The sequence below is a fragment of the Myxine glutinosa genome, chromosome 7 (assembly GCF_964187855.1).
Source record: "Myxine glutinosa chromosome 7, kmMyxGlut1.1, whole genome shotgun sequence".
Classification (NCBI taxonomy): Eukaryota; Metazoa; Chordata; class Myxini; order Myxiniformes; family Myxinidae; genus Myxine; species Myxine glutinosa.
Genome location: NC_136267.1, coordinates 11,963,115 through 11,975,654, shown reverse-complemented (window position 1 = coordinate 11,975,654; position 12,540 = coordinate 11,963,115). Strand labels below are relative to the sequence as shown.

At 45.6% G+C, this 12,540-nt stretch overlaps 1 protein-coding gene across 1 annotated transcript in view; it reads left to right on the top strand.

Annotated features, from left to right (window-relative positions):
• LOC137430982 (integrin alpha-6) overlaps positions 1 to 12,540 on the top strand; it is a 446,593-nt gene that overhangs the window by 134,669 nt on the left and 299,384 nt on the right. The window contains exon 2 of the mRNA XM_078781278.1: positions 6,145 to 6,272. Within this exon, the coding sequence (XP_078637404.1) occupies positions 6,145 to 6,272 (128 nt within the window). The remainder of the gene's footprint in view (positions 1 to 6,144; positions 6,273 to 12,540) is intronic.

Here is a 12,540-nt window from a genome sequence, read left to right as displayed (position 1 = left end):
CTTCGCACGACGGAGGATGCCCAGTCGGCGACTGGCTTTGCAGGCCAGCTTGGAAATGTGGTTTTCCCAAGAAAGATCATGGCAGATAGTGAGACCCAAAAGCTTCAGCGACAGAACTTCTTGGAGAGGATTGTTGAGAAAGTAGATGGGAGGGTTGTCCAGTCGATCTTTTCGGAGAGACATAGTAAGAGTGTGAGATTTGTCAGGATTGAAAGACATGTTCCACTTGTTTGACCAGTCTGTGATTTTGTCCAGGTCTTCAGAGAGTGAGGAGGCTGCAGACTGCCGATCTGAGGGAAGAGGAATGGAGCGGCAGAGAGTGGAGTCATCAGCAAAGAGATAGAGAGGATTTTCCAGAGAGTCGGAGAGATCATTGATAAAGACCAGAAAAAGCACAGGGCCCAGCACACTGCCTTGGGGAACTCCAGCCTGAACAGGAAGGGGAGATGAGAGAAACCCATTCAGGGCCACACGTTGACTACGACCAGAGAGGAAGTCCGCAAGCCATGCATGGAGATTTCCATGGATACCATAGGAGTAGAGTTTGGTGAGCAGAGCTGGGTGCCAGACCGTATCGAAGGCACGTGATATGTCGAGGGAGACAGCTCTGATTTCCTGTTTGGCATTGAGGACCTCCATCCATTGTTGAGACAGGAGAAGCAGCATGTCCAGAGTAGAGTGACCTGGTCTGAATCCAAATTGATGATCAGAGATCAAGCCATTGGAGAAGAGGAAAGATTTCATATCCGAAGCAATGATGGATTCCATGACTTTGCTGATAATTGGGAGCAGGCTGATTGGCCTGTAGTTAAAAGGATCTGTTTTTGCACCTTTTTTGTGTAAAGCAGTGATGTTAGCTGATTTCCAGGATGCTGGCAGTTGACCTTGAGCAAAAGATAGGGTGAAAAGAACAGAGAGAGGGTGAGATAGAGCGGCAGAGCAGGATTTTAGGACCCGTGGGCTGATGCCGTCTGGTCCAGTTGCAGAATCAGAGTCGAGGTTAGACAAAAAACACTTTTTTCTGAAACTGAGTAAACTGAGTTCGATATCAGTTTACATCACTTTCGAGGATCAATTTATTTGCTTCGAAATGTCAAATGTGGTTTTTGTTTCTTTTAAAGGTCACATCAACAAAATCTAGAATAATTTCAACATAATTCCAATGAACTTTTGGTTCTAAGTCATCTTGAAAAGTAAGTTCACCCCCACAAAAAAAATATTCCATATTAAATGCCAAGTCTGTATATATATCAAATTAATGTTTTCAAATGAATTATTTTGAAGGATATTAATATTAAGCTCTCAGAGTCTGAGTGGCGCCAAGATCTGCTTGTCTAATCTGCATGTTCTGTTGATATAATCTGCATTTCAGACAATACCAAGTATTTGCAAAGGTTTGCACGCTCTCTGTTACTCCTCCAATGGTCAAATTGACCATTGTTAACTTTTGAAAGTGAATTAACTTGAAATGCAACTTTCACTCTGATTATTGTTTTACAATCTGCATATCTTTCCTTGCAAACATGTGGTGAAACAGACGAACATTGTATTGTTATGTCGGTAGGGTAGAGCAATATCTAGAGCAAGGTAGATCTGAATAGGTAACATACTTGGACTGTCGCGATAGGGAATTTACCTTGTAATAAGTTCGGTGTCGTCCAGTTTGTCGGGTTTAGATGTCTGCTTGTGAACATACCAGGATGTTCGAGTGTTAGATAGTGTAGGGATTAAGATAACAGCCCCTGTGTATCAAATCGGGTAGTCAAACCTTCATCCCTTATGGCAATGCACACCAACATAAACACTGAGACAGGCCCTTAGTACAACATTAAATAATTCCCTTCCCTGACAAGAACTTCGAAAGAGAACAGGCAAGGAAACCAGCCCAGGACACCGCCAATGATGGCCGCCACCAGCTACACCTCCGGCAGGCCTAGCCACATCGAGTGCCATGAGCTATGACCACGCTACAGGCCTGTGATTAGGTGGAGCGCACTGATTGGGTGGCGCGCCAAGGCTGACGTCACCGCCGCAAGGTTATATAGGGGCGCGCCGAACGACATTTTCGGTTTTGCACATTTTCTCTCTTCGTCTTGCACAGCACGTCGCTTCTTGTTTGCGCAGCTCCCTCTGGCAGCTCGAACCGTCTTGCAAATCGAGCTCTCTCCTGCGCAGCACGTCCCTCTGGCCCTCTTGCACGTCCAGCCCGAACCCTTGTGCTTTCTGGCTGTCCCTGACTGTCTTGTGCTCTCTGCACTTTTCCTCTTGGTCTTGAGAGGTCCGGGTGGTCTTGGCTCGCCATCTGCATGGTGCTTGGAGCGGTGCTTTTGGTGCTTTGGGGCATCGTGTGTGATCGGTGCTTCTGGAGCTTGGAGTGGTGCACGGACCTCGTGGTGTGCTTTGGAGTTTGGAGTGAGGGACCTCGTGGTGTGCGATCGATTGGAGCTTGGAGCGAGGCCTGGTGGCACGCGAGCGGGGCCGAACGGAGCCGTGTTTGGACGGCAGACAATACAAGCCGACAGACAAGATAAGGCCACACCCACAGAACATTTTACAGTACACGACGTTTCTTTTTTATGAATTCATCTTCCCTTGTTCGTTTCTGAAGTCGGTGTGTGGGATCCCAATTTAGGAATTAGATTTATCGTCGCGTTCCCCTGTCCCGATTCTTATTGCAATAAACCCTTTTATTATTTCTCATTCCCTTCCACTCTGGTGTCCGTTTGAGGCGTTTGCCTTCCACAGGTATGCGCTCCCGCTTCTTCCTCTTCCCTTCTTCTCTTCCCGCGTTTGATAGTAAAATCCGTATTGATCGTCGCCTCCGTTAAAGCCGTTCTGGTCTTCCGCGGTCCCTGGTATTAACCGGAGGGATTCGCACGACAGTATCAAGCAACTTGCTGCCCTCAGGTTCAGGCAGCGATGCAAATGTCCCTTCCCCCCTGTTTGAGGATATGAAGGTATATAAGGACTGATTCTTGAGACTATCAGTAGAGCGAGCTATAATGTTGGCCAGGCATCAGGTTCGTCTCTCCTATCAATGATGTGCACATTATCATAGTTTTGCGCTGTAAATAGATGTTTTTAATTAAAACGATTCAATTAACCTTTGTGCCGGTGGTCTTTGGGGATAAAGACCCCTGATTTCCCTCCACAATTGCATGCACGGACGGATGGATGGACGGACAGATGGGCAGACGGACGTGCAGGCAAGATGACGCGTTTCCTGCATGGTTTATGTATGTTACATGTGATTGTACTAATGGATGTATCTGAGGCTGTTACACCTGTGCTAAAATAGGTTTTGGTTGGGAAAATCTGAAGTTTTTGAGGGATTACACACCTTGATCATGTCATAGAATTTGGGAGAATTGTAGAATTTTGAGGCCTCGCTGGTTGAAGTATTTATCTCGATGATAGCACAGCCTTTCCCATTTTGATATAACTACATGAGATACCCGTTCTACCCAGCGGGAATTCCGAGTATGTGGGGAGGGAGGCTGTGAGGGAGTAGGGAGGGTGTTGTCGGGGAGTGGTTGAGATCGGGGGTGGGAATATGGAGGTGGTTTGGTTATGGGAGGTGGGTGGGGCCGTAGGGGTAGAAAGTGCGATGGCCGAGATACCAGGTCGTCCACGTGAACCTGAGTTTGGGGGTGAGGTTTGGAAGGGGTGGGGTTGTGAGGGGCGTGGGGATCATCGGAGACAGAAATAAAAAGACACATACGGGTGCCATTTCCAAACAACGTTGGGAGCTTCGTCATCCGAATTATTAACACCTGTGTTAGCGTCACTTTACCAACCGATTGCTTCTTTGATGCAGCAACTGCACAGCTCACTACATTGGAGAGACCTCCAAGAGATTAACAACGAGGCTACACGAACATCAATGAGAAGGATCATCTCTCCCAGGTCGTAACACACAGTATCGAACAAGACCATCGATTCATGTTCGGTATGCCGGACGTGATTGGACAAGCAAACAATCGAACGTCCAGACAATTGCAAGATGCCTGGTATTCAAAGGAAAATTCAATTAATGGACATGTCGATGTACATCGGGCTTACAAAGAATTACGTCATCAGCTCAAACAGTGACAAACACACTGAACACTTAATTACATTCAAACTACATTCGCTACTTGCGATGATGAACCTCATCTTACAAGGGAGTTTGTGCATTTTTGGGATCCAGTAAATGATGGTAATTTATGGTGTTTACCCGGAACTCGCAGTCTTCTCACCGTTGAGTGATTTGTCTGGTGTTGTACCAAGTCTGTTTTGTCCTCGTTACTTATTTTGAAGGTCTTTGGAATTCCCGTGTCGAAGCCCAATTCTTCCAAAAGTGTTTGAATGTAGAATGTTTTACATACAAATGCGATATTATTATTTGCTTTGTCAATTGGAACAATAACGTGTTGTGTTTGAAGCTGCCTTAAGCAATCACGTGTCTCTGGATTGTTTAAAATTGCCTTCGGATTATTGATTCGAACTTTTCTATTCAAATCACCAATTCTCCTTTTCACATGTTTCTCTACCTCCTCCAACCATAAAGCCATTTGTGTGTTTGGTACTTTATGTTTATCAATTTGTTGTCTAATCCATTCGCCCAGTCCCATCATTGGAAGTTCCACTGATTTATTCCACTTTATTCTTTTATTAGTCCCATACCGGTGTACACCGGAGGGGACTATAGGTTTGCACTCCGTCCCTCCGTCTGTCAGTCAGTCTGTCCGTCAGTCCGTCAGTCCCTCCGTCCGTCAGTCCGTCAGTCCGTCACGCAAACATCAGTTTTCCGGACTTTTTTTTTCTAAACGCTTAATGCTAATGATTTCAAACTCGGCACATGGTTTCCTTATGATAAGTTACACATCAAGTTCGAACTTCACGACGTTTCGATCATTTTTGACAAAGTTATGGCACTTTGAACTTTGGTAATTTCCCCAACAGTTTTCCGGACGACAGACTGCCGGTCGGGGACGTGTGTTGCTGCGCAATACTCACAATGCTTGTTTTCTCTATAATTTGGGCCTTTTGTAAGTAATGCACGTAATCTTTTATCTTTCACTATTCTGAGATCACCTGTGATGACGTGTTTATGACGTGGATCTTTGAATGCGGAATGTTCACAATTACAATGATGTGTGTTATTAAACCAATTCCTCTATGTCTATAGAGTATAGATGGTACAGTGTCCTTGTAGTTGAAGATCTTTCCCCGAATTGAATTTCCCAAAGTGTACACAACTCTTGGTCGCTCTCTCTGTTGTATTGTTTCTGGAAGTTTACTCCACACTTCCTTATGTTGAAGTATTTTCTCGATATTTATCATTTCCACCCCTTTATAATCAAACATAATTTTGATGATATTGTCCTGTGATCCCCCTCGGTGAATACCGGAGAATCATGGATAGCAATTGAGTGTTACTTTGAGTTGTTGTTCAATAGTGGATTTATTATCTACGTCGGTGGCAGTACATGGGTGGAGCATGCGTGGCAGTACATGGGTGGAGCATGGTCGGTGGAGCATGCGTGGCAGTACATGGGTGGAGCATGGTCAGTGGAGCATGCGTGGCAGTACATGGGTGGAGCATGGGTGGTGGAGCATGCGTGGCGTAGTGTGGGTGGCAGTACATGGGTGGAGCGAGGGTGGCGGAGTGTGGGTGGCAGTACATGGGTGGAGCGTGCGTGGCGGAGCATGGGTGGTGGAGTGTGGGTGGCAGTACGTGGGTGGAGCGTGGGTGGTGGAGTGAGGGTGGCGGAGCGTGGGTGGCAGTACGTGGGTGGAGCATTGGTGGCGTAGTGTGGGTCACGTAGTGTGGGTGATGTAGCATAGGCGGCAGAGCATGGCTGATCATGGCAGAGCGTGACGGAGTGTTTTTGATGTGGAGGAATAAAGAGAAACAGTGCTAGCAGAAAAGAGAATGTACAGTGTGGAAGTGAGGAAGGAGTGGAAAGAGAAGACAAAGGATAAAGGATAGGAATGAAGTGGAAAATTTTTGGAAAGATGTTTTAAAACTGTCATTTTTGTGGGTGAAATATATTATGAATAAATTAAAAAAAATTTGATTTATTGTATTTTATAAACACCTGACAATGATACAATTCGCGGTATGATTCTTGACAAATAATATGAAATCTTCCACAACAGGCTCGTTGTTGGAGCTCCAAAGGCAGAGGGTCTTTCTAACCAAGGAGCAAAGAGCACTGGCGGGATGTACAGGTGTCCGATTACAGTCGCTACCGGTGACTGTGAAAGAGTGATCTTCGATAACGATGGTATTTGGAATGTTTGATGTTACAAAGAGTGTTACAATGGTATTAACTTGCTAGAACACGACTTTTCAAAATAACAAGGTACAACAATATTCTAATCATTGAACTAGTAACTAAAGCGGCATTGAATAGAGAGCATACCTCCACCAGGTGAACAGTTCACGTTTTGCATCCCACTAACAGGCCGGATCTGGATTCGGACCTTAACCAAAATCAAATCGGCTTGTTCTTGTCACTTACTCAACTCATCCACTAAGTTTTGTCATCAGTCGTACACAACATTTTCAAATATTATGCCACATATAATATTGATCGTTTTTGTCCTGATCACTCAATGGTGAAGAATCACTGTAATGAATTTGATCGATGCCTTTTGAGATAAACAATAGACTTTATTTCACTTGAACTAACTAGTGAGATACCAGTGTTACGCCCGTCTGGGAGGCCAGAAGCAAACAGGCAATGCAGATATGGCGAATGCTAGAGCATGAAACCAATAAATTCTACCTCCTGTAGCACCTTCAGTCGCACGTCAGACATGGACAGCAAGTTCGTGAAGGACTTCCATGAAAAACGTACCCGTTCGCAAACAAACGGGTACGTTCATGTACAGAAACATCGATCATGGGTCCGTGGCGAATCTGCATATGGCGATCCGCGAAGTTCATGTTCAGAAAGTAGAAACCATCACGGCATTTCTTCATTTACTTGAACTCGATACAAAATCGAGTCCAATCACAAATTAATCACAAAATAAACTTTTAACAACATTGTTAATGTTTCCTTCATTGTAAAAACTACCAAGTCAACAGTTAAAAGGATTTTGAGCCGATAGGTGTTACGGCCTCCGCAAGATCGATGGAGACAGCGATCTGTTGGCTTATACACTGCCCAAATAGCTATATGGAAATCTCTCATGTAGACATTAAACTCACGTCATTTGAACTTTGGTCGAGGTCATTATTTACTTTTGATGATGTTTATATACGAATCAAAAAGAAGATAATTGGTTTTGGGTCGTCCTTTCCGCATATCTCGTGGGGTTGTGAGTTGGAGAGACGACTGTGATGGCGGGGAGGGGGTTGGCATTCTCTAAAGCAGGGATTCAACCCTTGTCCTTATAAAAGGTCTCTGTCCAAGGTCACCGAGTCCGATCGGTGCAGCCGATCGGTGCAGCTGTGCAGCGATCGGTGCAGCCGTTTGTGTGGCACCCGGGAAAATAACGTTATGCGGGAGTCCAAACCTGAAAATGCTGGAGGCCAAAGCTGAAATTGGAAAAACAATATAGCCTATTTTACTCCAGGAGATCCCAGGATTACCCATCCAAAATATCGTTGCGATCGCTTCAGCCATTTTTCCGGTACCTTCCAACGGATGGACAGACGGATGGACAGACAGACGGACGGACATTTGGTGAATTATAGTAAGATGCGGAGTCTATCAAGAAACACACACACACAAGAAAACACAACCATGAGTATATGTCGTTATAATCCGAATACAATTCACACGTGAGATTACATGTTCGATGTAATATACCCACAAAGAACCCTTCTTACCCACTAAGAACCCATCCTCCAGCTGTGGCTCATAGCATCCAAAGTCTCCCACTCCACTCACGCAGGCGGAACTGAAATATGACCCAAGCCTAGCACGGGTGATGTCAAGAGTCCCTCTTCTTCTTCATACTCATCACAATCACTTAAGAAATCTACATGGTATTCATAGAATACTTAACTGTTGCAGGCAACTTGGTTCGTTCTTCGACCACGTGTTTCACCCCACCCATTTTTGTTTCTCTCCTTTTTTTTTTTTTTTTGTATACAAGATCGAGTCTCGTGAAAGAGCTAACATTAATCACACAAAAAGTCGAACCGACACATAAAACACAAAATAAGGGGAGCGGTAGACAAGATGGAGAGAGAGGGGGAAGGACACAAACACAACATTTGAGAGCAGGGACATCGAGAGAAATGTGGGAGGGGGAGGGCTTGGGGGGAGGTGGGAGAGGTATAAAACATATGGACACTGCAAGGACTTCCAGGAAAGAAGTTGGAATTTCAAAACAAAGTGGATCTGGGGTGAATTAGCAGGGGTAGAAAAGATCGAGGTTTTGGATGGGGAAAGATAAGAGATGGTGGTGAACAGCTGTTTTAAAGACCTGGAGGGAGGAGTGGGATTGAAGGGAGTGAGGGAGTTTGTTCCAGAGGCAGGAGAAAGGGGGAATGAAAGAGTGAAGGTGAGCAGCGAGCCTAGATTCACAGAGTGCCTCCTTCCTTCATAACTCAATCCTCTCCAACCGACACCTTTCCAATTCTCTTTTTCACCATACTTCTTCAACTTTATCCTTCTTCCTCTGATCCACTTTCATTTGACCTTCAAAAAAACATATTAACGAAGAATTTAAAAAGTAGGCCTCTCCTCCCATACTAACACATTTGCTTGTACACCTCCCTGTTCCAAAACAACCTGAACCTGTGCTGGAATCCTTAATCCCCATTAGGAATCCTCATGCTCTCATTCAGGGAATTTCCCCAGATAGTTTTCATGGTTTAGTTTTAAAATGTTTAAACTTTCCCTTGAAGTGTTTTATTATGTTCTGTATTATAACACATTCTTCTTCTTCTTCTTCTGAAAAAGGTTGTTTTCGATTTGCTCATCAAATCTCTTCATTTCAAATAAAAATTCAATCTCTTACAGTTCTTCCTTCCTACATTCCCTAAACTCACCTGCATTCCACCCCTCCTCCAACGTTTTCAAACGGATCTCAGACTCAAAAATCACAAGAAACTCATTTTGCAATAAATGTTCGTTTTCCATTAATCGTCCAACACTTTCTAAAATCCCAACTCATCCTTCCCCTCCGAAACTCCCCCCTCACCCATCCCTTTCAAATCTTCCCCCTTGCACCTCCCCTCCTATACTCCCCCTCACCCCTCCCCTCCTCAACTCCCCCTCACCCCTCCCCTCCCCTCCCAAACTCCCTCCTCACCCCTCCCCTCTGAAATTCCCTCCTCACCCCTCCATTTCAAAACTCCCCCTTCCCTCCTCCCCTTCAAATCTCCCCATCCTCCTTTTTTCTCCAATTCTCCCCTCTCACTTCTCCTCCTCAAAGCGTCCTCCCCACTTCCTCTTCCTCACTCTGCCGCCTCCCCCTCAAACAACACCTTACTGTGCCTCATCCAATCAACATCAAACCTTTTGTCCTCTTCATCATTCCCTTTCTCCTAGCTCTTCTGCAATCTCTGACACACTATCATCAGCTCTCCCTACCTCCTCCCCTTCCTCATCTTACCTTACCCCTCACCTCCCCTGTCCTGTATCTGATGCTCCCCCTCCCTCTCCCTTAATGTTATGGACCTCAAACATCCAGGGCCTTTGCTCAAACCTGACTGATCTCTCCATAGAGGTTGCTTCTGACAATCCAGACTTAATCTGCTTAACAGAAACTTTTCTCCTTCAAGATGTCTATGATTCCTTAATATCTCTCCCTGGTTACTCCCTCTTCCGGTATGATAGACATGAGCCTCGCCCTGGAGATGGGGTTGCTATATTTATCAAAAACTCTCTTCCTCACTCTCACTGCACTGCCCTCTCTCCACCTCACCCCCAGGAGTACCTCTGGCTACGGCTTCCCCTTCACTCCTACCTTTTGTCCATATGTGTGTTGTACCGTCCACCAAACAGTGATGACTCCATCTACATCTTGCTGTCTGATAACATGGACCAACTTCTATCGACTCATCCCGACTCTCTATTCCTCATATGTCGTGATTTCAACTGTCATCATGCCAGTTGGCTGTGTGTGGGTACCTCTCTCACACCAGCCATGGCACCTCAGCAAAGGACTTCTGTGACTCACTGGGACTGACACAATCTGTCAATTTCCCGACCCGGATATCAGTCAATGGAGCATCTTCTCTTCGAGATTTGGTTATGACAAACTTCCTTGCAAATGTCTGCTGCTCTTCAGCTCACTGGTCTTCTGTGTCTTCTTCTGCTCCAATCGGTTCTTCTGATCATTTCCTTGTTAAAGAGGACATCTCTCTGGCTATTCTCAGAAAGCCTCCTCAGCATCAACGAGTCTGGCATTTCACTCAGACCAACTGGGAAGGTCTTCAGGCAGCCATAAATCATCTGGACTGGTCTCGCATCTCTACTGCCTCTGACATCAACTCATCCTGGGAATTCTTCCAAAGTAAACTGCTCTCTCTCATGCACAGATTTATCCCATCCCGTCTTCAGTTGTCATACCCTTCCCCCCATCCATGGTACACGGATTCTTGTGGTGAGGTAGTTGCCCTGAATCAATTTGCCTTCGCCTCCTGGAAAGCAAATCCAATGGAAGACTTTCTCTTTTCCTTTGACAAAGCCAAAACAAGTGTGTGTCTACCCTCAGGAGAGCCAAGAAACAACATCTCTCTACTCTTAATAATAATAACTAGCGGAAACCCGTGGAACATCCACGGAAGGGAGGATGTGGTGTATGGATAGAGTGTACCATTATGGATGGCATAGGGGATTTGCTTGTCTGAGTAAGAGTTAGGAAGAAAGATGAGAATGAAGAGTGCGTATATGAACAACGATCGCCGACACCGGCACAAATGCATGCTCTGGATTGTCCACTCAGTGGACGGCTTGCTTTCGCCTTCGCCTGTCCAATCAGCGGACGGCTTGCTTCGCCATCGCCCAGCAGACGCCAATAGAATGGCGTCGTAAGATGGCGTCGTATCGGCAGTTAATCGGTTGCTTTTGGGCCCAAACGTCGGCTAATTCAGATTTTTCGAGTATGGCTGTACGTGATAAACAAAGAGCGCGGTTCGTAGATCGTAAATCCATTAGTGCCATGGGTATCGGGTCACTGGGTGCGGCGAAAAAGGGATAACAAAGTCGAGTCCTTACGCTATTATTATATAGATAATAATAATACATTTATTTTATATAGCGCTTTTCAAGAAACCCAAAGGCACTTGAATTCTAAGAGTGAATTCTCAAACCTGTCTCCCACTTTCAAATGCTGGTGGCATCTTGTCAAATCTGTTTCTGGTGTTGTGTCCCCCTCCATTCCCTCCCTTACCTCAAATGGCTACACAGCTGACTCCACACGTGAAAAAGCTGAAAACCTCAACTCTGTTTGCCTCAAAATCTTGCATCCCAAACCCGTCCCTCTCTGTACCCACCATACCCAGTCTTAACCAGCGGCTCCTGGACTATGTGTCCTTCTCTCCTGTTAAGGTGGAGAAGTTTCTGTCAATCCTCGACTCTGATTCTGCAACTGGACCAGGCGGCATCAGCCCACAGGTCCTAAAATCCTGCTCTGTCACTCTTTCACACCCTCTCTCTGTTCTCTTCACCTTCTTTTTTGCTCAAGGTCATCTGCCATCAGCTTGGAAATCAGCAAACATTACCGCTTTACACAAAAAGGTGCAAAAACAGATCCTTGCAACTACAGACCCATCAGCCTGCTCCCAATTATCAGCGAAGTCATGGAATCCATCATTGCTTCGGATATCAAATCCTTCCTCTTCTCCAATGGCTTGACCTCTGATCATCAATTTGGATTCAGATCAGGTCATTCTACTCTGGACATGCTGCTTCTACTGTCTCAAACATGGATGGAGGTCCTCAATGTCAAACAGGAAATTAGAGCTGTGTCCCTTGACATATCACGTGCCTTCGATACGGTCTGGCACCCGCCATGCACACCAAACTCTCCTCCTATGGTATCCATGGAAATATCCAAGCATGGCTTTCAGACCTTCTCTCTGGTCGTAGTCACCGTGTGGCCCTGAATGGATTTCTATCATCTCCCCTTCCTGTTCAGGCTGGGGTTCCCCAAGGCAGTGTTCTGGGCCCTGTGCTATTTCTGGTCTTCATCAATATCTGTCCGACTCTCTGGAAAATCCTCTCTATCTCTTTGCTGACGACTCCACTCTCTGTCGCTCCATACCTCATCCCTGAGATCGGCAGTCTGCAGCCTCCTCACTCTCTGCAGACCTGGACAAAATCACAGACTGGTCAAACAAGTGGAACATGTCTTTCAATCCTGACAAATCTCACACTCTCACTATGTCTCTCTAAAAAGACCATCTGGACAACCCTGCCATCTACTTTCTCAACAATCCTCTCCAAGAAGTTCTGTCACTCAAGCTCTTGGTTCTCACTATCTGCCATGATCTTTCTTAGGAAAACCACATTTCCAAGCTGGCCTCTAAAGCCAGTCGCCGATTGGGCATGTCACACCTCAGCTCCTCACCACATACAAGGCTTT